The sequence below is a fragment of the Peromyscus eremicus genome, unplaced genomic scaffold (assembly GCF_949786415.1).
Source record: "Peromyscus eremicus unplaced genomic scaffold, PerEre_H2_v1 PerEre#2#unplaced_72, whole genome shotgun sequence".
Taxonomy (NCBI): domain Eukaryota; kingdom Metazoa; phylum Chordata; class Mammalia; order Rodentia; family Cricetidae; genus Peromyscus; species Peromyscus eremicus.
In genome coordinates, this window is record NW_026734313.1 from 726,004 (window position 1) to 750,664 (window position 24,661).

At 39.3% G+C, this 24,661-nt stretch overlaps 2 protein-coding genes and 1 pseudogene across 2 annotated transcripts; 2 read left to right on the forward strand and 1 right to left on the reverse strand.

Annotated features, from left to right (window-relative positions):
• Positions 1-3,976: 3,976 nt before the first annotated feature.
• Positions 3,977-4,930, reverse strand: LOC131901369 (serine/arginine-rich splicing factor 7-like; annotated as a pseudogene).
• A 6,293-nt stretch (positions 4,931-11,223) lies between these two features.
• Positions 11,224-12,141, forward strand: LOC131901378 (vomeronasal type-1 receptor 4-like). Its single transcript, XM_059252561.1, has one exon. The coding sequence runs from the start codon at positions 11,224-11,226 to the stop codon at positions 12,139-12,141; it is 918 nt and encodes a 305-aa protein (XP_059108544.1).
• A 7,292-nt stretch (positions 12,142-19,433) lies between these two features.
• Positions 19,434-20,186, forward strand: LOC131901339 (vomeronasal type-1 receptor 4-like). The gene has a single exon (XM_059252521.1). The coding sequence runs from the start codon at positions 19,434-19,436 to the stop codon at positions 20,184-20,186; it is 753 nt and encodes a 250-aa protein (XP_059108504.1).
• Positions 20,187-24,661: the final 4,475 nt, after the last annotated feature.

Sequence of the window (24,661 nt, forward strand, 5' to 3'; positions counted from 1 at the left end):
AATTTACCCAGGATTACTTACTTATACAGCAGATTCTCTGCAGAGTGGCATTATATTAGGCCTCTGTGGTGTCAGAGGATCCATGGGTATGTCAGAAAACAAGCCTGGGATCCATGTACAGACAAGTGAACACTGAAATAACTCACAGAATTTGCTGGAGGAAACACGTGCTTCTATGGGTCTATACTGACAGAGTAAATGGTCCCAGGCCACATATAGAAGATTGTAGGATCTGCATAGCATATACTAGACTCAAGATCACACAATGATGGTCCTTATGAAAGGACTTGTCCTCAGCATGGTTTTGGAGGTTTTAAACAGTACTGTACAATGTACACCATCCCACAGGTAATACCATACATACATCCCTTGATCTACCCTCAAGCACACATTTCTATAACTAATATCAACATCAATTGCATACATAGATTATCCACAATGAAACATGCAAACCTTTTCTAACTTCTGCCCAGCTGTTCCTTAGTAACCACCATCCGTTGTTTGTGGTGATTGTTATGGGGAGAAAACCTGTTCCTCCTTGGAGGCAACCCAAACTCTAACCATGCAGATGCTGCCACTAAAAGGTGACATTGTAATGGTCTTTCTGAGGGATATCAGGGCCAGACACCTGCCCTTTATGAACACTGGCATCCTGGACTCACCTGTATTGAAAACTTCCTGCACAGAGCTCTGTAGATACTATGTGAAAGGTGATACTTTGTTGAATTCTTCTTCAGGAAAATAGATAGACACAGGGGTCTTCCTTGACAGAAGGCTCAGAGCTGTGTTTCTGCAGTGACTGAGTTCAGGAGAAAGCTTTCAAACCTCAGCAGACTCTCCATCTTGCTGTGACTGAGCAGGTGGAATTCTTGTCACTTTGGGCTTTGTTATAGAATTCACATATCCCTCTACCCTTGACCAAGACTTCTGGATCCAACATCAAAAATTAGGATTGCTGCTTCTTAGGCGTCTTTAGAGTTTAACCAGAACATATTGATGCTTGCATTTTATCTCATAGAATCTTTCATTTCATTGGCTCCTACTGAGCTGAAAACTACATGTAATGGGCCATATGTGGTGGTCTTAACCTAAATCAGTTCCAGTACTCAAGAGGCAGAGGCAAGTGGATCTCTCTGATCTGCTCTCCATCAACTGTGCAGCCTGCTTTATTACAGCACCCTTGATGCAAGGGATGATATCACACAACTGGGCCCTCCCACATCATCAATTAACCAGAAAATGCAACTATGTATTTTCACAAAAGGATCTAAAAAAACTTGGACTTTGACTAAAGAAATTTCTAATGCAGGTGTGAATACTAATAAAGCTATAGAAGTTTCATTTCTTTGACTTTTTATGAGAAATTTTAGTTTTCAGCATTAAAATAGAAACTGTGCTTCTAGTTTTCTATTTGACTTAATTGTCCTTCCTAATTAGTCTGTCTTTTTCCTGATTGTATTTTTGTTAGACTTTACCCTTTAATATTTTAGTTTGAATTAATGGGGAGTTTATTAGCTATTTACTGTAATCTGACCAAGACTGGCATTGTAGTTAAACTGACTATGGAACAGATGGGTGCAGTGGTGAAGGCATCACAGCATTCAGAAGGCGGAGGCAGGCCTTCTATGTGAGGGAGAATCAAGCTGGGTCGATATAGTGAATTCCAGGCTAGCCAGGACTATACAGTGAGGCCTCATAAATGAATCTACTGTGCAATACCTGAAAGAATATTTAAGAATGATATGATACATTCATAGGATTCTCAATATGCCACACATTCTTTTTGTGTGGTCTGAGTAGCAGCAAGTGGGAACGGAAGAAAAAGATCTTCTGAATTCCCACTAAAGCATTATATGGTTCTGCTTCCTCTCTAGGCTACATAGCCATTTCTATATCATTTGCATTATTTTTCTGTTGCTGTGATAAAAATGCCGTGATCAATGCTATTGATAAAGAAAGAGTTAATTTGGCTCATGGTCTTAGAGGACTGGAGTTTGTGATGGCAGAGTAAAGGAGGAGCTGAGAACTCACATCTTGATCCACACCAAAATGTCAAAGTGATTCACACTTGGAATGGCAGAAGTATTTGCAACCACAAAGCCTACCTCAAATGACACAGCTCCAACATGTCGGGACCTCGTATACATTCCCTAACAATTCCAGCAAATGTGGACCAAGTTTTCAAGGAGATGAGTCTTTAGTAGACATTCTCATTCAAACCAAAATGTACATACAATGAATTTTCTTGAATGATGAGGAAATTGGGGAATTCTCAGATGTTGAGAGTTCATAGAACCTCTCAGCTAAATATTCAGCCATAGGGTTCAAATGAAAACTATTTAAGAGCCGAATGGATGGAAGCTCTAGTGATCCCATCACCAGATTAGAAGGCTTTGACTAAAACACTTCAAAGTGTCTTCTGTGTTTACTACTCCTCCCTCCCTGCCTAGGATGTGTCAAGGTCCTGACTTTACCTCAATTCACATCTCTTTCCATCTCCAGTCAGGGATGTCCTTCCTCCTGACACCTGTGGCACAAGCAACTACTGATGTCCTTCTGTAATTTATTCAACATGTCCATCTGGAGGGATTCCCCAACTCTCTTACCAAATGTTCTCCATCAGCTTTAAGAAGACAGATACACTCTGCCTCCAATGACATTCTACAACAGCTCATACAGCTTTGTAGAAACATGAAATATCCTCTCCAGAGGGAAAATATGAGGATGGGAGAGCCCATAATGGTTATGCCATTTTCTTTTTTTCAATCTCTGCAGATTTATTGAACAAACTTAATTTTCATTGAATACAGAATTAAAGCTAACCAAGAGCAACAGATAAGTCTGCCCCTTATACATATAGCTTCATCCCAACCATGTATTCAACCAACCAAATTCTAACAACAAAGAACCCAAAGGACTTCCAACACACTAGTGACCACTCAGCCAAATCAATTTGAGGCAGACCAGTATTCAAGTTGCAACCCCATCAGACAACTTTGTCAGAGAAGCCTAAAACGGACAAGTACAGGATCCTGTGCTACTTGTTCTTACACCAAGGCTAAGAAAAAATGGTAATAAGTTTGTTCAAAAACACTCAAATAGGACTGTTCTGTTACTGCCCTTGGGTTTAGTATACTTAAAAGTTTGAGTAAGCATCTACTAGCTATACCATTCTAAGGTCTACCAGATACTATTAAAACAAAACAAAAAACAAAAGCTACATGAAATGCTGCTATGGATGTAAGGTTTACAAAACTGCTTCGTTTCATTAACTTTTTTTTCTTAACATCTCTTTATACCATCTTGGCAAAGTAGAACAATGTTTGTTGTCAGGAACTGCAAAATCTGGCTCAGATATTACCAGGTTTTTGCACAGGATAAGGCAATCCATTCAAAGGGACAGAGAGTATTGGGGCTTAATAATTTTGCAAAGCTGGTTTACAGGGTTTTGTTGCAAATTCAGACAATTCTTCAAACATGCATTTTTGGTATAAAATGGGCTGTTTGAAAGAGAGAAAAAAGTACATTGAGCAGAAATCACCTCAACTTAACAGTCTGAAAACACACAGCTACTAAAATCTCAGCCTCTAGAGATCAGTTTCTTTCTATTTGACATTTATGATAAATTCCTGTCAAGCACCCACTTATCGGCTAAATCATGGTCCCTCTAGCTTGACATTTTGAGATTGTTAGTTTGACTTCTAGTTAACACCAATTCTCAGTTAGGGATCTACCATGATGCATTCATACTATTAACAGGAATCAAGATCATTTAACTCAAAGGTAAAAGGGTAAAATAAAATTTTCAAAGTCCTTTAAGATTCTGGCTGGTGTCATCTATAGGACAGTTAATGATGTTTAGCACTTAACCAACATCATTGAACTTTGAGTATAGGTCGATATACATCATAAAAATTGTCTTGTCACCTGATGTTCCCAAATTGAAAAGTATTAATATTGAACACAAATCAAAATCTAGTTAGAAACATTTTATTCAAATGTGCCAAATAAAAACCCACATTTTCAGGCCATAAGGTGTTAATACATTCAACAAAAACAATATTTAACTGCTGTGAATTATACAGAGCAATAACCCAGATCCATTTGGATTAGATGGTTGATGATCCTTCCCAGGTTACATTTTACAGACATAACAAATCCCTTATAATAATGTAAACAAAATAGCTTTTCCCTAAAGGGTGAACTTGAGAACTTCAGTCCATTCTTTCAGGACTTGTACTTCTTTGTGGACTTCCTGATGGGAAATGACTTCTCTTAGGAGATGGAGATCTGGATTTTGATCAGCTACTTCTTGGTCGTGAAGTAGACCTGGATCTTGATGTCAATCTTGAACGGGATTGGAAATATCTCGATCCTTTTATGGAACCAGACTTAGATCTTCTGAGTGAAGCTGATCTTGATCTACGAAGAGACACAGACCTTGATCTTCGAGGAGATGCTGATCTTGACCTCCTTCCCCGGCTCCTGCTGCGTGAGCGAGAGGATCGCCTTCCCCTGGATCGAGAATGTGATCTAGATCTTGACCTGCTTCTTCTTCGACGGCTGTAGCGATGACAGTCCTAAGCATAATGTCCCTTTTCACCACACTCATAGCATCTATCATTAGGATCAAAGGGATGTCGGGCAGGTGGCTTTTCAAAATGAGATCTCCGAGGCATGCCTGTCAATAATTCAACCCTCACTCGAGAACCACAAATCACTTCCCATCCAACCCTAGAACTGCATCTTCTGCATCTCTAGAATCTTCAATTTCCACAAAGGCAAATCCTGGAGGATTTCTGGCAATCCATACAGTTCTTAAGGGGCCATAGCAACTGAATGCCCTTTCTAACTTTCCTTTGCCAGCACCAGTTCCCAGGTTACCGACATATTGCTTGGTTTCTCCTCCATACCGCCCATAACGTGACATGATGGCCGGTCCGCATACTCTGCTCTAGCTCGCAGTGGTCACCCCGAGGAGCGTGGAAGTGGCCACAGGACCTTCCCTCGGCGGCACTCCCGGCAGAACTACTGGTTATGCCATTTTCAGTGGCAAGACACTAAAAAAAAAAACAACATTTCATATCCGGGCTAAAAGCCAGGAATGTCCTTGGGCCACCTGGAAACATTCTCCTCTCCAGATGTCATAGATGCCAAAAATGATTGGGATTTCTAACCTAGGATAGGTTTCTAAATGACTTAATGTTTACTTCTTCAGTTGGAAAATATTAGAGCGACATAGAAGTTAATTAAAGGAAAACTTGTAACCAAGTCAGTGGAATGTCTGGCCTGACTGGAGATTCAACATTCAGGTCACATGGGTCAATCAACTTGTCAGGAGATTATGACCCAATGAGGAAGGACCACCTCTAGGAAGGTGGGCTCACTTTAAGCCATGCTAAAGAGAGGGTCAGAGAAATTATCCCTGTGCTGAAATACTCTACTTTTCCTTCCCAGATTCCCTCCCTCTAGTAAGGCTCTTGCTGAGCACACCACGGTGCTCTGATTTATTCTTTCTGTCTCTGCTCTAAGCATGTTTACCCCACTGCTTGGCATTCTTTAGCCTATCACTAAAGCCCCATACCCCACCATGGGGCTGTCTGCCACTGTGTGAACAATTCCATGCTGGCTTAACTCAAGGCCATGGCTCTTTTCGATTGCCCTCCTTTCAAAACTTTTGAGACTTATAGAGTGCCTGTTCTGGTATGTTTTTCTTTTGAACTCTAAAAAAATCATCTTTCAGCTTCCATTTGATGGCTTCTTAAAGGCTTTTATTAATGAAATTAAGAACCACAGAAATAAAAACCCAATTGCCTTTTTATACTGTGGTGGCATAAAGAGATTACCTAAAATTCTGGTGATAATGGCGTACATACAGTCTCACATCTCTCCCTACCCCAAGGGGATCAATACAGGAAGAACTGAGGATAGAAAAAATAAACAAAAATGACAGACAGTCATCACATAAATTCACAGTTGTCTTAGCATATTTGTCCAGGCCCTTCTGGGTTTTAGAGTCTTCACTGAGAAGAAAGGGGTAAATCTGATAAGTCTCCCTTATGTATTACTTGGTCTGTTTTTAAAAACCCATCCCCAACTTGATCTTTTTACTTTGCAGGTTTTAACATTCTTTCTTTGTTCTGAGCATTCAGTGTTTTGATGATCATGCACCAAGGGGACTCACTTTTTCGGTCTAGTCCATTTGGTTTCTAAATGCTCCCTGTACCTTGATATGCATGTCCTTCTTTAGGTTTGGGACATTTTCTTCTATGATACTATTGAAAATTTGTTCTGTGCCTTTGACCTGTATTTCTTCCCCTTCCTCTATTCCTATTATTTTTGTATCTGGCCTTTTTATAGTGTCCCAGATTTCCTGCAAACCTACTTCTATCTAAGACAATAAAACCTATGCCCTTATATTGGAGACTAAACAGTCGTGTTATATAGGCCAATAACCTGGCCTAGGTATTATGCACCAAAAGGGAAGGAACACCTCTAGAAAGATGGGCTGACTTTAATCCATGCTGAAAAAGAGGTTTGGTCACCAACTGGATCAGGCCCTCTGAGTGGGTGAGACAGTTGATTGGCCTGATCTGTTTGGGAGGCATCCAGGCAGTGGAACGGGTCCTGTGCTCATTGCATGAGTCAGCTGTTTGAAACCTGGGGCCTATGCAGGGTCGCTAGGCTCGGCCTGGGAGGAGGGGACTGGACCTACCTGGACTGAGTCTACCAGGTTGATCTCAGTCTGCAGGGAAGGCTTTGCCCTGGAGGAGACTGGAATGGGGGGCGGGCTGGGGGGAAGGTGAGGGGGGCAGGAAGGGGGAGAACAAGGGAATCTGTGGCTGATATGTAGAACTGAATTGTATTGCAAAATAAAAATTAAAAAAAAAGAAAATGTAACTATTAGGTGACTGTGATGTTCTAGAAGACAAGTTACAAAATGCAATCAATAATGAATTAATGTTAATGGAGACTCAAAGAGGTGAAGATCATCATTGAAGCTTACACTTCTCATCTGGCAATGCTGAGGTGTTTATGGCATTGGCAATTTGCAAAGTATCGAAGTGAAAGCCTGGTTGAAATGTGCTTTTAAAAACTTAAAGGGGGGGAAGACTGAGAGGTGGGAGGAGGGAGGACAGGGGAATCTGTGGTTGATAGGTAAAATGAATAGAAAATCTCTTAATAAAAAAATAAAAATAAATAAAAAAACTTAAAGGGCATGGTTGGGGAGATGGTTCAGGAGTTAAAGGTGTTTGCTCTCAAGCATAATAATCTGAGTTTGATCAAAGTATTTTGTACATATTTCATAAATATTACAATTATTATAAAAAAAGAGGTTTGGAAAATATTTCACTTTAATGAAATGTTGTACTTTTTCTCCCCATATTCCCACACCCTAGGACAACTGTTACAGAGCACCGCCATGCTGCTCTGAATTATCCTTCTTTCTTTCTCTGATCTAAGCATGATTGCCCCAATGGTTTTTATTCTTTAGTATTTCTTCAAGCCCCACTCCGTAAATGGGGCTTTCTGCCACTATGTGACTCATCTCAAGTTCATGACACTTTTCTGACACTTGTTGGGCCACAGGTGGGAAAATACCAGACTCCTGATGACATGTTGATGGTCTTCCTGAAGGACTTCATGCCAGTATTATTTTGCAAGTGTGAAACAGTATTGTACAATGAACCTCACTGGAAATACATTCAACAAATCCATTGATCTGCACAGGAGTGCACCTCTCCACACCTGATGACAACACAAATTCAAAACTTAGATGCTCCTAAAGGAAACTTGGGAACTTTTTCTAACTTGTGACAGCTATTCCTTAGCACCCAACAAAGTCATAAACATTATCATTATAATTAACAGCAGAAGGTAATAACTGTGATTTTCCTTGAGGACCAATGTTTTTTTTTTCCTTCATTGGAGGTATCCCAAAGTCTCCATGCAAACACTGTCACTGACATCACAGATAACAAAGTAATGTACTTTCTGAGGGTTGTTAGTCTAGATAAACAGTCCTTTTATGAGCACTGGTGATCTGCGTTCATTCCGTCATCTGCAGAATGTTCCACCCAGTTATTGGAGAGGTAAGCATTTCCTTGGATCTGTCTCAGGGAAGAGAAGACCTTCAAATGGAGAAGAAGTCAGAGCTGTGTTTCTTCAGTAAAGACTTAGGAGCTGTTTTTCATCTATGCAACCATCTCCAAAATTGCTGGGGCTGGACAGGTGGGATTCTTGTAACTGTAGATGTCTGCTTAACATTCTCTTCTCCATACTGCAGCTCTTCTGAAGTCAACATTAATGATTAGGAGAGTTGCTTTTTTGTCTCTTCTTTACCTACTGATGTCAATGATTTCTTCATCCCAAGGAAATGTCTATTTCACATCTTAGCACTTATCTGAAAATGACATTTAATGTGACAATTATATATAGGATGGCTGATTTTTAGCTGATGGATGGAGATTGACTGTTCCTCTGGAAAACAATGTATGAAGTAAGTTGCAGACTAAACAAGAGCTTTCAAAGACATGTTTCAAGCACATGAGTTTCAAAAGGATCTGTCTGTGCAAATGGTTTAACTGTGATGATGTATCAACATATGTTGAGTGTGGCTGAGGGAAGGTGGAGCTGACTCACCAGCATCTCCAGCATCTCCAGCTTCTGCTTCCTCCTAAAAGTTAATATACAGAAAATTATGAATAAATGAAATACTTTGGTCCCTGGAGATTTTTCCATATAAATGTGGAAATTGAGTTCTTTATATTTTATAAATCAGCCCTCTGTCAGATGTGGGGTTGGTGAAGATCTTTTTCCGTTCTGTAGGCTGCTGTTTTGCTCTATTGACAGTGTCCTTTGCCTTACAGAAGCTTTTCAGTTTCATGAGGTTCCATTTATTAATTGTAGATCTTGGTCTGATTTATTGATACTATATTCAGGAATTAGTCTCCTGTTCCAATGTGTTCAAGGCTATTCTATACTTTCTTTTCTATCAGATTCAGTGTAACTTGATTTTTGTTAAGATCTTTGATCCACTATCCTTGGTGCATGAGCTAGCTATCTGGAGCCCATTACCTAATGGTGGGATGCCTTGCTCAGCCTTAATGCAGTGGGGAAGGGCCTTTGTCCTGTTTCAACTGAATGTACCAGGCTTTTGGGAGAGTGGATGGAGGGTGGGTTGTGGGGTATCCCTGAAGGGAGCAGGAAGAGAGATAAGAGGGGGATTTGTGGTTAGAATGTAAAATGAATAAAAATTTTCTTAAATTAAAGAAACACATCTTTGACTTACTTGAACTTGATTTTGTGTAGATATGAATCTATTTGTAATCTTTTTCATACACTCATGAACACCATTTGTTGAAGATGCTTTTTTTCCCCACTGTATAATTTTGGCTTCTTTATCAAAAATCAGGTGTCCATAGATGCATGTATTTTACATGATGAGTCTTTGATTTCATTGATTGAACTTTTTATTTTTATGTCAATATCATGTGATCTTTATTGCTATATTCCTGTAGTAGAGCTTGAAATCAGGTGTGATGATACCTCATGAAGTTCTTTTATTGTACACTATTGTTCTAGCTTTCCTGGGTTTTTTGGTTTTCCATATATAGTCAAGTATTGTTCACTTGAGATCTGTGAGGAATTGTATAGGAATTTTAATGGAGATTCCATTGAATCTGTAGATAGCTTTTGGTATGATGGCCCTTCTTACTATGTTAATCTTACCAATCTATGAGCATGTGAGATTTTTTTTATCTTCTGATATTTTCTCCAATTACTTTCTTCAAAAACTTGAAGTTCTTGTCATATAGGTCTTTCACTTGTTTGGTTAGAGTTACACCAACATATTTTATTATTTGTGGGTATTGTTAAGGGTATTGTTTCCTTGATTTCTTTCTTAGCATGTTTATCATTTTCATATAGGAGGGTTTCTGATTTATTTGAGTTTATGTCATATCCAGTCACTTCACTAAAGGCATTTATTTGCTGAAGGAGTTCTGTGATAGAAATTTTAGGGCTGCTTCTGTATATAAGGAGATATATATATATATATATATATATATATATATATATATATATATATCTGTAAATGGAGGTTCATATTTGTGATCAGAAAACTGGTTACTGTTTTAAAAATATTTTGTATTTTATCACTTTGATGATCTGTATAAAATTTTTTCAAAAGCTGATTGGTTCTTTATTTGCTACGTATGTTACTTACATGATTTTATGAATTATAAATTTATATTCTTATTCTTTAAAGATACAGTAATTTTACTTTATACATCTACTGTTTTAACTGCCTGTATGTCTGGCACCACATTTGTACAGTGCCACAAAAGCCATGAGAGGGCATTGAACTTGGGGAACTGAAGTTACAGATGGATGTCAACCACCATGTGGGTGCCGGATGTGAACATGAGTCTTCTGAAACCCATCTCTCCAACCTCCAATCTGTAATTACTAACACATTTGGTCCCCAGGGACGAAAGCTTTTCATTTATTCATCAAATTCTATATTGGAACTATTTTTATAAGGAAGCAGAAGCTGGAGATGTGGAGATGCTGGTGAGTCAGCTCCACCTTCCTTAGCCACACTCAAAATGTGTTGATACATCATCACAGTTAAACCATTTGCACAGACAGATTCTTTTGAAACTCATGTGCTTGAAACATGTCTTTGAAAGCTCTTGTTTAGTCTGCAATTTACTTCATACATTGTTTTCCAGAGGAACAGTCAATCTCCATCCATCAGCTAAAAATCAGCCATCCTATATATAGATGTCACATTAAATATCATTTTCAGATAATTGCTAAGGTGTGAAACAGACACTTCCTTGGGATGAAGAAATCATTGTGCTAGGAGGGAAGTTGCTGCATTGAAAGGATGGAAAACTGTGTTCCTATGTTCACTATTCATATGTTTATAAGACATACTGTGATATCATGGTTGTCATGATGTACCAAGAAAGATACACCTGTATCACTAATACCTTTCCATCATAAGGTGAGAGAAAGTACATGAAGTACAAAATAATAGTCTGAGTTGTCTATGCAGTGTTCTCCAGGACAAGCTCTTCTACTGTGATACCATAGTGTCTTCCTTCATAGAAGTAAAGATTCAAATCATTCATTATGCTCAGACCATTGAGAAGTGTTTTGAAGGCAGCAGTGTTCCTCCTAGTCATAACTCCAGTCTGCACAGAAGTCCTCTCCATGTCCTCTCAGAGTAAAGCTCTAAAAACCACTGAGGAATTGACTCTCCAGATGTTTGTGCTTTTCCAAGTTGGGATTGGGGCTGTGGCCAACATTCTTCTGTTTGTCCATAATTTCTCTCCCATCTTTACTGGCTCTCGACTGAGTCCCACACAGGTCATTGTCACCAACTTGGCTGTGACCAATGCCTTCCTTCTCCTTGTCACTGCATTTCCAAGCAACGTCATGGTTTTTGTTTGCTGGAGTCTTCCAAGTAACCTGCGATGCAAAATTGTGTTCTTCATTCGCCTGATGGCTCGAAGCACGAACATGTGCTCCACCTGTGCCCTGAGCATCCATCAGTTTCTCACTCTTGTTCCTGGTTACTGGGGTAGGCTGATACTCCGAAGAAGAACCCCTGATGTCGTGAGTTATTCTTGTTACAGTTGTTCGTTGTTCAGTGTCTTAAATAATGTCTATATTCCAATCAAAGTCACTGGTCCACAGAACACAGGCAATGACACTAACAATCAAAGCATGTTTCTCTGTTCCACATCTGGATTCACTGTAGGCATTGTCTTCTTGCATTTGGCCCATGATGCCACATTCATCAGCATCATGGTCTGGACCAGTGTCTCCATGGTGATTCTACTCCATAGACATCACCAGAGAACACAGCACATCCTCTCTCCCACTCAGAACCACAGAGGCCATGCTGATACCAGAGCAGCCCAAACCGTCCTGATAGTGGTGGTCACATTTGTTGCCCTGTACCTCCTAAATTTTATTTGTATCATCTTTCACACTGTTTTAACAGACTGGGGTCTCTTGTTGAGGCACGTAGGTGAAGCTTTGACTGCAGGCTTCCCCACTATTTCTCCCTTCCTGTTGATCTTTAGGGATCCCAAGGATCCTTGCTCTGTGCTCTTCAACTGTTGAAAACCACAGTCAAAAGGCCAAACACAGAAAACAGCTTTACCAACAGTCATAAACACTCTATAGTAAATAATGGTTTGAAAAGTCTGTCTTTACAAAAGGGGTATTGAGACTCACTACAGGCATCCCAGCGCTGGGAAAGTTAATCCAGGAGAAATGCAATATAATTAATGGTATATCCCAGAGCAATGGAGTGAGATACTGGACAACCTCTGATACAGAGTCGCAGTTCCACATATCTAGCTTGTCATGTGAAGAGTTTATACAAATGTTATCTCAGGTAAACAAAGCTCATAACCTCATGTATTGGCATATTGTTGTCATTGGACAGATGTAAATTTTAAAGTTGAAAAACAGAGATTTGTGCTTATCCTGGACACATGTAAGGTACCTGATCATTAAATATGTGTCCTCTTAGTCTTTGAGTCTTTGTTTCCCATGTATTTATCTGAAATGCCACCATGTTAGATAGGGAAAGTATTGTGCATTGAAAGGTTGCTTCTCACACATCCAGGGAAACCTTCTTTAATTTTCCCTAAGGAAATGTTCCTGTGGGGATAAATATAAGTTAAAGATGTGGAAGCTTCGTTTCTGGGATTTATCACGTGAGTTTTTACACTTCATCACTGAAAATCAAAATGAAGAGCCTAATTTCCTACGAAGTTTATTAGTACTTCACCTTCCCTTGATTTTTCTCTCGTCCTCCTGATAGTGCATTCTATGAAGAATGATGTAATACAGCCTTGAGGCAGGGGGAGGGGCTTTGACCTGCCCCTACTAAATGGACCTAGCTCTGCTGACTCCCCATGGGAGGCCTCACCTTTTTGTAAGAGGGAATGCGTGGTGGGTGGGTGAGGGAAGGCTGTAGGGCTCAGGAGAGGGAAGAGTGGGATCTGTGATTGGTATAAAAATGAATAAAAATTTATTTAACAAACAAGAAATCAAGAAAAAATACAGTGAGAATGTCAAACCTGAAATAAAATAAACTGCAAATAATTAAAAAAAAGAATGATTGATAAATCTATCTCACCTCCAATATACTATGTGCTGCTATAGGATTCTCTCAGCAATGACCATGAACAGACGAGGAAGAGTACATCTCTACCCTGAAATCTAAACCCTGGAGATCATATGCACTGTATGGTGTTGATTCATCTGTTGGCTACATAAGGATTATGGATAGCGCTCTCTCTCTCTCTCTCTCTCTCTCTCTCTCTCTCTCTCTCTCCCTTCCCCCTCCTTGTGTGTGTGTGCCTGTGTGTGTGTGTGTGTGTGTTTGTGTGTGTGTGTGTGTGTGTGTGTGTGTGTGTGTGTGTGTGTGTAAATCTTCTTTTTTGAAGCATAAGAAATCTTATTGATTCTCATGTGATTTGTGTCCAGCCTGTCATCCTGGAATCAAATCATGTCTTCTGTGCAGCATCCACCATGAGTTCCTAGGCCTATGTGAGAATATTTCCAGGACTATACAAGGCAGAAAATATTGCTGTCTGACATTGTTGTTGAGGTCTGCTGGGAAACATCTAAAGCTTTGCAATTATATATTACATATTCTAGGAATATTAATTTATTTCAGTATGCTCTGTATGCTATTTTGGATTAAGCTTTCTATTTTATTTAACTTGCTAATTTTATTGTATTTCATCATGTGAAGGAAGGATATTTCATGAAAAGGAAACAGGACATAGGAAAAAGACAATGATGGAAAGGTGTAAGAAAGACTATTTTTTTAGCAAAGAAGGATTTGTATATAAAGTTTAAGATGGCAGATTGTTTCCTCAGCATCAGTTAGAAAGCTGAAAATCCTTACCAAGACTAAGTATGGCATGAATTGAATGTGAAAGATGAGATGTAGATATGGTAACTGTGATCCTGACTTTCTAAGATTAAAATTCAACACACTGAAGCCATTGGAGTTCTCTGAAAGTAATGATCCGCCCTGGGAAAGTTTTTCAAGTTCTGCTTCAAAGGAACAAGAGGCCATCCAGTCAGTGTGTATTAAAAGTGTTAGCTTCTGCCTCAGCTCTATATAAATATTAGGTAGGAGAGAACAATACCAGACTTGGCTGGAGATATGGCTGAGCAGATAAGAGATTGTTTTTCTTACAGAAGACCAAGGTTCAGTTCAGAGGACCTGTGTGATGGCTCACAGCCACCTGTGGTTCCAGTTCCAGAGATTCAATGTCCTCTTTTGGTGACTCAGGGTACTAGGCATGCATGTTGGAGGAACATGGAGCATCTCATAAAATATCCTGCAGCCTTGTTAAGTCACCTACCCCCTTAAGCAGGGAGGCCATGGATGCCCTCCTAGGTAGACTCTAACCAGTGTCCAGTCTACAGGGATGACATGCAAGATAGAGGAGACTTTCCCTCCTTGATCCCAAGCAAAGCCGTGATCCAGCAAGTCTTTTGACATATTCTCACCTAGATGGGTCAGCTTGTAGAAGAAAGACTAAAAGAACTAGAGGTTCCTGCAAGACCAATTGATCCCTGAGGAAAATATCTTCAAGTAGTCTTGATCTTGAAGAAGTAAAGGGTTAACTTTAGCTCAGGTGTAGCTTTAATACTCAAAAGAAACTGTAACAAAAGACTAAGCTATTTTTCTTTTAAACTCAAATGATTTTCTTATTTTGTGCAACCTCTTCGCTCTTGAATGGCAGTGTGTGCCAAACTATGCAAATCCCTGAGACATGCTGTAGACATCCCATTCTGTTTTGGGACCTTCCCAAATATGCTTTGCTACTGAAATGTTACACACACACACACACACACACACACACACACACACACGCACACACACACACACACACACACACACATATATATATATATATATATATATATATATATATATATATATAAACACATATTCTGAGATCCATTCACCAGTGGTCCCCAGTTTTTTTTCCTGGAAGTTCTAGAAGACAGTGCATGCCTGACAACCACCATCTTGGATCTTCTGGCAATGGTTTCCCAGAGCTTAATTTTTCCTCCTTTGACATCAACCACTCTCTCTGTCTGCACAGCATCTCTGTGTACAAGGCTCTGCCATTTTAATACTAGCTTTGCAAGTGGTTGCGGTTTGGAAAGGATTAAGATGTGTGTCCTTTTTGGTGGAGGTTTATCACCGGGTCCAAGGTTAAAGTACAAAGTTTCTTTAAACTTTAAATGCCTTTCACCATCTCAAGTTCACTTTCTTCCCACTTCTTGAGTATCAAGATGTGAACTCTCATCTTTCCCTGCCATCATTCCTCTGTTCTACCATCATGGTCTCAAACACTCTGAATTCATTAGCCCAATTATCTACTTCCTTTAATTGGGATCCTTGGTCAAGGTCACAGCCTGCCATGAGCCTAGCACCTTTATCTACATGCTGAGCAAAATGGAACCACCACCCTCTAGCAGAACTTCCTGCTCTCTACCTAGCTTTATCTGGAGAATGTCCCCAGGCCTGGAAAGCTGACCTAATCCAAAAGCTGCCTCTGAAACCAAATGCCTGGTTCTTCTTTAACATAGTCCTTGGCACAGATCCCCACTAAGACGACGTGTACTAGAAGCTCTGCTATAGGACCCTACTGCCACATACTAAGCCTTGTGATAGGGGTGTGCCACTTAATGCAAACTAGGGTTTGTCCCTAAGCTCCCTGCTACATTCCTTATACTCTGGAATAAAATTGAACTTATTCAGTGAAATTTGTCTTCTAAAGAGCTATCTGCATTCCTGCTCATGGGTCACCAAAGATTTCTGTTGCCCTATCTGCCTCTTTCCCCTCTCGATCTGGTGGCTAACAGTCCCAGAGGGAGAGGACCTCCACACAAGTCATTGTCTTTTACTTTTTATCTTTGGTCTAGTTAGATGTTTCATAATTCCTGGAATACTGACCAGGGATAAATGTTGTACAAAAAATTAGAGTGAAGTTTATTAAACATAGAAGTTAATTAAAGAAAAACTTTTTATATCCAACACAGCAGAATGTGTGGCCTGGATGGAGATTCAACATTCACATCACATGGGCCAATCACCTGGCCAGGAGATTATGCCCCAAGAGGAAGAACCAACCCTAAAAGATGGGATCACTTTAAGATGTAATGAAGTAGGGATTTGTAAAAAAAAATTCACTTTGATGAACTATTGTAATTTTTCTTCCCATATTCCCACACCCTAGCAAGGCTCATACAGAACACAGCCATGCTGCTCTGAATTACCCTTCCCTCTTTCTCTGATCTAAGCATGATTGCCACAATGGTTTTTATTCTTCAGTATTTCTTCATGACCCACTCCCCACCATGGGCCTGTCTGCCACTGGGTGACTCATCTGTGTTCTGGCTTACCTCAAGTTCATGGCTCTTTCCCTGTACCTGGATTACAGATGGAAAAATACTAGACTCCTGATGACATGTTGATGGTCTTCCTCAAGGATTTCATGCCAGTATGATTTTGAAAGTGAGAAACTACTGTACAATAAGCCCCCTTGGAAATACACTAAACAAATCCATTCATCTTCCCTGAAGTGCCCCTCTCCACCCCTGATGACAACACAATTTGAAAACTTAGTTGCTCCCAACAGATACATGGGAAACTTTTTCTAACATCTGACAGCTATTCCTTAACATCTACAAAGTCAAAAACATTATCATTAACAAGGTAAAAATTGTGATTTGCCATGAGGACCAATGGTTTTTTTCCTTCATTAAAGGTATCCCAAAGTCTCCATGCAAACACTGTCATTGACACCACACATGACAAGATAATGCACTCTCTGAGGGATGTTAGTCTAATAAACAGTCCTTTTATGAGCACTGGTAATCTGTGTTCATTCAGGCACATGCACTATGTTCCTTGGAAAATATTGGAGAGGTAAGCCTTTTCTTGTACCTGTCTCAGGGAAGAGAAGATCTTAAAATGGAGAATAAATAAGAGCTTTGTTTCTTCAGTAAGTGTTTAGGAGGTGGTCTTCATCTCTGTGAGCACCTCTATCCTTGCTGTGGCTGGACAGGTGGGATTATTGCACCTGCATATGTCTGCTTAACATTCTCTTCTCCCTATTGCAACTCTTCTGAAGTCCACATTAATGGTTAGGATAGTTGCTTTTTGTCTCTTCTTTGCCTAATGATGCCAATGATTTCTTCATCCCAAGGAAATGTTTGTTTCACAGCTTAACACTTAGTTGAAAATAATATTGAACTTGACATCCGTATATGGGATGGTTAATTTTAACTGATGAATGGAGGCTGACGGTTCCTCTGGAAAACAATATATGAAGTAAGCTGCAGATTAAATAAGAGTTTTCAAAGACATGATTCAAAGACAGGAGTTTCCAAAGAATTTGTCTGGGCAAATGATTTAACTGTGATCGTGTATCACCATATTTTAAATGTGGCTGAGTGAAGCTGGTTATGGCTCAGTTTCTCTCCAGTTTCTTCTTCCTCATTAAATAGGGAAGATACACAAAATTATGAATAAATGTAATACTTTGGTACCTGGGGATTTTCTCATGTGTATGTGTAAATTGAGTTCTTTATATATTTTAGAAATCAGCCCTCTGTGAGATGTGGGGTTGGAGATGATCTTTCCCATTCTGAAGGCTACTGTTTTGTCCTATTGACAGTGTCCTTTGCCCTACAGAAACTTTTCAGTTTCATGGGGACCATTTATTAGTTGTTAATCTTAGTGTCTGTACTATTGGTGTTCAATTCAGGAAATGGCCTCCTGTGCCAAAAGTTCAAGGCTGTTCCCCACTTTCTCTTCTATCAGGTTCAGGATTTATATTGAGTTCTTTGATCCACTTGAACTTGAGTTTTGTAAAGGGTGATAGGTATGGATCTATGTGCAATCTTCTACGTGCAGACATTCAGTTAGATCAGCACCATTTGGTGAAGATACTTCCTATTTTCCAGTGTATAATTTTTGCTTCCTTGTCAAAAATCAGGTGTCCATACATGTATTTTTTATGTGTGGGTCTTTGATTCCATTGATCCTTTCTGTTTTTATGCCAATAATATGTGGGCTTTATTACTATTTTTCATTAGTACACCTTGAAATCTCTGATGATGATACCTCTGGAAGTTTTTGTACATGATTCTTTTAGCTATCTGGGTTTTTTGGTTTTCCATGTGTAGTTGAGTATTGTTCTTTCGAGGTCCGTAAAGGACTGTCTTTGTATTTTGATGTAGATTGCATTGAATCTGTAGATTGTTTTTGGTAGGATGGCCTTTTTTACTATGTTAGTTTTACCAATCTATGAGCATGTTAGATATTTCCGTCTTCTGATATCTTCTTCAATATTCTTCTTCAAACACTTGATGTTCTTGTCATACAGGTCTTTCACTTGCTTGGTTAGAGTTACACCACGATATTTTATATTCTTTGTGGCTATTTCAAGGGTATTGTTTTCTTGATTTCTTTCTCAACCCATTTATCATTTGCATATAGGAGGGCTACTGATTTTTTTGAGTTAGTCCTGTATACAGTCACTTCACATAAAATGTTTATCTGCCGAAGGAGTTACCTCATAGAACTTTTGTGGTTGCTTATGTACCTAATAATATACATGTATAAATTGAGGTTCATATTTTTGATCAGAAAACTGGTTACTTATTTGAAATATTTTGTATTCTATCACTTTGATGATCTGTATAAAACTTTCACAAAAGCTGATGGGTTCTTTTTTGGCCACTTACTTTACTTACATGATTTTGTGAATTATAAGTTTGAATTCTTGTCATTTTAAAGATAAAGTAATTTTACTTTATACATCTAGTGTTATAACTGCCTGTATGTCTTTCACCACGTTTGTGCAGTGCCACAAAAACCATGAGAGGGCAATCAACTCGGGGAACTGATGTTACAGGTGATGTTAACAACCATGTGAGTGTTGGATTAGAACAAGAGTCTTGTGAAGAGCCATCTCTCCAACTTCCAATTTGTATTTCTTAACACATTTATCATTGAGGGAAGATGTTGCATTTGAAAGATAAAAAATGTGTTCCCCTGTTTACTGTTGATATGTTTATATGCCTTACTGTGTTATAATAGGTGTCATGTGGACCAAGAATGATACATCTGTATCACTAATACACTTGCATCATGAGGTGAGGGAAAGTACATAAAGTACAAAATAATAGTCTGAGTTGTCTATACAGTGTTCTCTAAGACAAGCTTCTATACTGTGATACAACAGTGTTTTGTTTCATAGAAGTAAGACATAAATCATTCTAAAGCTCAGACATTGAGAAGTGTTTTGAAGACAGCAGTGTTCCTCCTAGTCATCACTCCAGCCTGCACAGAAGTTGTCTCCATGTCCTCTCAAAATAAAACTCTAAAATCCACTGAGGAATTGGCTCTCCAGACGCTCCTGCTTTTCGAGGTTGGGTGTGGGACACTGGCCAACATTCTTCTGTTTGTTCATAATTTCTCTCCCATCTTTACTGGCTCTCGACTGAGGCCCACACAGGTCATTGTCACCAACTTGACTATGGCCAATGTGTTCGTTCTCCTCGTCACTGCATTTCCAAACAACATGATGGTTTTTGTTCCAAGGAATCCTCCAACTAACCTGAAATGCAAAATTGAGTTCTTCATTCCCCTGGTGGCTCGAAGCACAAACATGTGCTCCACCTGTGCCCTGAGCATCCATCATTTTCTCACTCTTGTTCCTGGTCACTGGGGTAGGCTGAAGCCTCTAGGAAGAGCTCCTAATGCCCTGAGTTATTCTTGTTACAGTTGTTGGTTGTTCAGTGTCATAAATAATGTCTACATTCCAATGAAAATCAGGGGTCCACAGAGCACAGGCAATGACACTCACAATCAAGGCAAGTGGGTCTGCTCCACATCTGGATTCAGTGTAGGCATTGTCATCTTGCTTTTTGCCCATGATGCCATATTCATCAGCATCATGGCCTGGACCAGTGTCTCCATGGTGCTTCTCCTGCATAGACATCACCAGCGAACACAGCACATCTTCACTGCCAATCAGAACCACCGAGGCCATGCTGAGACTAGAGCAGCCCACACCATCCTCATGCTTGTGGTCACATTTGTTGGCTTGTAACTGAATTTATGTTGAGGTCTTTGATCCACTTGGACTTAAGCTTTGTGCACGGTGATAGATATGGATCTATTTGCAATCTTCTACATGTTGACATCCAGTTATGCCAGCACTATTTTGAAGATTTTTTTCCCACCTGTCAAAATTTTCTTTGTCAAAAATTAAGTGTTCATACATGTGTGGATTAATGTCAGGTTCTTGGGTTCAATTCCATTGGTGTTTATGCCAGTACCAAGCTGTCTTTATTACTGTAGCTCTTTAGTAGAGATTGAAGTCAGGGATTGTGTTGTCTTCACAGGTTGCTTCATTGTGCAGGATTCTTTTAGCTGTCCGGGGTTTTTTGTTTTTCCATAGAAGTTGACTATTATTCTTTCTTGGTTTGTGAAGAATTGTGTTGGGATTTTGATGAGGATTGCATTGAATCTGTAGATTTCTTTTAGTAAGATTGCCATTTTTACTATGTTAATCCTACCTATCCATGAGCATGGGACATCTTTCCGTTTTCTGAGCTATTCTTCAATTTCTTTCTTCAGGAACTTAAAGTTCTTTTCATACAGGTCCTTCACTTGCTTAGTTAGAGTTATCCCAAGGTATTTTATATTATTTGTGGCTATTGTAAAGGGTGATGTATCTCTGATTTCTTTCTCAGCCTGTTTGTCATTTGTATATAGGAGGGCTTCTGAATTTTTGAGTTAATCTTGTATCCTTCCACATTACTGAAGGTGTTTATCAGATGTAAGAGATCCTTGGTCGACTTTTTGGGGTCACTTATGTATACTATCATGTCGTCTGCAAATAGTGAAAATTTGACTTCTTCCTTTCCAATTTCTATCCCTTTGATCTCCTTTCTTTGTCCTGTTGCTTTACGTAGAACTTCGAGTATGATATTGAATAAATATGGGGAGAGTGGACAGCCTTGTCTTGTTCCTGATTTTAGTGGAATTGCTTTGAGTTTCTTTCCATTTAATTTGATTGTGGATGTTGGCTTGCTGTAACTTGCCTTTATTATGTTTAGGTATGTTCCCTGTATTCCTGATCTCTCCAAGACCTTTATCATGAAGGGGTGTTGGATTTTGTCAAAGGCCTTTTCAGCATCTGATGAAATGATCATGTGGTTTTTTTTTTCAGTTTGTTTATATGGTGTATTACATTGTCAGAATTTCGTGTGTTGAACCAACCTTGCATCTTTTGGATGAAGCCCACTTGATGATGGTGGATTATTGTTTTGATGTGTTCTTGGAGTCTGTTTGCCAATATTTTATTGAGTATTTTTGCATCAATGTTCATGAGGGAGATTGGTCTGTAATTCTCTTTCTTTGTTGCATCTTTGTTTGGCTTGGGTAGCAGAGTAAATGTAGCCTCACAGAAGGAGTGTGGTAATGTTCCTTTTGTTTCTAATGTGTGGAACAATTTGAAGAGATTTGGTATTAACTCTTCTTTGAAGATCTTGTAGAATTCTGCATTGAAACCAACACGTCCTAGGCTTCTCTTGGTTGGGAGACATTTAGTGCCTGTTTCTATTTCCATTTGAGTCATAACATCAGTTAAGTCCCTTATTTCTCTGTTAAGTTTTGATTTTGATCTGTCCAGTGGTGAGAGTGGGGTTTTAATGTGTGGGGTTTGTGTGTGATTTGAGCTTCAGTAATGTTTCTTTTACAAATGTAGGTACCCTTGTGTTTGTGGCATAAATGTTCAGAATTGAAACTTCATCTTGGTGGATCATTCCTTTGATGAGTATGCAATGCCCTTCTTGATCTCTTTTGATTGATTTTAATTTGAAGTCTATTTTGCTGGAGATTAGGATGGCTACACCAGCTTGCTTCTTAAGACCATTTGATTGGAAAGACTTTTCCCAGCCTTTTAATCTGAAGTAGTGTCTATATCTGAAATTGAGGTGTGTTTCTTGTATGCAGCAGAAAGATGGGTCCTGCTTTTGTATCCATTCTGTAAGCCTGTGTTTTTTAATAGATAAATTAATTCCATTGATATTAAGAGATATTAGTGACCAGTGACTGTTAATTCCTGTTATCTTTTGGTGGTAGTGTGTGTATACTTCTTTTCTTTGGGGTTTACTGCTGTGGGATTATCTATTGCCTGTGTTTTCCTGGGTGTATCTGACTTCTTTATGTTGGAATTTTCCTTCTAGTGCTTTCTGTATGGCTGGATTTGTGGATAGGTATTGTTTAAATCTGCTTTTGTTTTGGAAAGTCTTGTTCATTTCGTCTATGGTGATGGAAAGTTTTGCTGGTTATATAAGTCTAGGCTGGCACCCATGGTCTCTTAGTGTCTGCATTACTGTCCAGGTCCTTCTGGCTGTCAAAGTCTCCATTGAGAAGCCGGGTGTTATTCTGATATCTCCATTTATAAGTCACTTGGCCTTTTTCTTTTGCTGCTGTTAATATTCTTTCTTTATTATGTAGGTTTAGTTGTTTAATTATTATGTGATCAGGGCATTTTTTCGGGGGGGGGGTCTAGTCTTTTTGGTATTTTATAGGCTTCTTGCATCTTCATAGGTATTTACTTCTTTAAGTTTTCTTCTATGATCTTGTTGAAGATATGTTCTATCCCTATTATTCTTAGGTTTAGTGTTCCAGGTTTCCTGGACATTTTGTGTTATGACTTTTTTGGCTTTGGTATTTTCTTTGACTAACAAAATATTTCCTCTATTGTATCCTCTACACCAGAGATTCTCTCTTCCATTTCTTGAATTCTGTTGGTTATGCTTGCATCTGTGTTTCCTGTTTGTTTACTCAGATTTTCTATTTCTAGCATTTCCTCTGTTTGTGTCTTCTTTATTGTTTCTCTTTCAGTTTTCTAGTCTTGAACTGTTTCCCTCACATGTTTAATTGCTTTTTCATGGTTTTCTTGTTTTTCTTTAAGCGATTTATTGATATCTTGCAAATTTTTATTTATATTTTCCTCTATTTTTTATTGATTCTCAATTTTTGTTGCCTTTTTTCCTATTTTTTGTTTGCCTTTTCCTCAATTTCTTTAATTGAATTTATCATTTTTTCTTGAAAGGCCTCTACATTCTTAATGAAGCTGTTTTTTTGGTCACTTTCTTCTGCTTTTTCTACATTTTGATGTTCAGGTCTTGTGTTGCAAGAGGGCTAGGTTCTGGTGATGACACATTGCTGTATGTTTTTATATGTATTTTGCCTTGACTTCTGCCTACCTCCTCTTCTACTAGGTGCAAGAGGTGCCTGTGTCTGGATGAGCTGCTATTGGTCCAGTCTGTGCTTGCTGTGTCCATTTTTCAGTGGGGCCCTGTGGGTCCAATCTTGGCTCTTGGTCTAATTGAAGCTGGTAGATTCTGTATCTCAGGAAGCTGCTCTTGGCCCAACCCAATCTAGTTGATCCTGTGACTCACGGAGCCACTCTTGGTTGTATAGGGGCTCTTGGTCCAGTCAGAGTTAACAGATTCTGTGTCTCAGGAAGCCTTTCTTGGTCCAATGACAGGGGGCAGATTCTATGTCTTAGAAAGCCACTCTTGGTTTAATGAGGACTGGTAGATTCCCTGTCTCAGGAAGTTACTCTTGGTCCAATGAGAGCTGGCACTTTGGTTTCCAAACCTCAGGAAATTACTGGGGTGACAGGCAGATGGGTATTGGGGCAGGGTGTGGAACTTGTGGATTGCAGGGTCCAGTGGGGGGTATGTGTGGGGGCCTTCCTGCAAGTGTTTTCCCTGATGGCCAGAAACTGAGGCAGTGTTAGGTGGGGTTTGCTGGGGACTGGCTGTGTCCCAGAGCCTAGGGGCAGAACCCTCTGGGTATGAGAATAGTCACTCACCTCTTGGTCCAATGAGAGCTGGCCTAAAAATTATCTTTATTTATTTTGCAGTAAGTGTTCCACGTGCATGTATGCCTGCATGCAAGAAGAGAACACCAGATCTCATTATAGATAATTGTGAGCCACTGTGTGGTTGCTGTGAATTGAAATTAGGACCTCTGAAAGAACAATCAGTGCTCTTTACCTCTAAGCCATTTCACCAGCCTCTATATTCTTATTCTTGTTCATTTTCCCTTACCAGTCAAATGTCTAAACATTTTTATATTTGTTGTTTGAACAGTTTATGGAAACGTTATCTCACATAGATGAGGCTAATAACCCATATGTATTGGCATGTGATTTTTAATTGGCAGACATGCACTTTACAGTGAAAATGGAGATGTGTGCTTCTCCTAGAGCCTAGACCCACATAAGGCCCCCAAGGAGTATTAACATGCTCTGCTCCTCTTTGTGTCTTTCTTGTACATATGATTATCTTAAATGCTGGCATGTGGATAGGGAAAATATTGTGCAATGATACATTGCTCCTCACATATCCAGGTCAACATTCTTTGTCTCTCTCTAAAGAAATTTTGCTGGATGGACAATATCCATAAAGTAGCAGAAGCTTCATTTCTGGGATTCACTGCATGAGATTTTCCTTATCATCATTGAAATCAAAACTAAGCTCCTAGTTTCCTAATAGACTC

Coding starts and splice junctions, on each gene's coding strand:
- LOC131901378 (XM_059252561.1), top strand. CDS start 11,224: ATGTCCTCTCAGAGTAAAGCTCTAAAAACCACTGAGGAATTGACTCTC.
- LOC131901339 (XM_059252521.1), top strand. CDS start 19,434: ATGTCCTCTCAAAATAAAACTCTAAAATCCACTGAGGAATTGGCTCTC.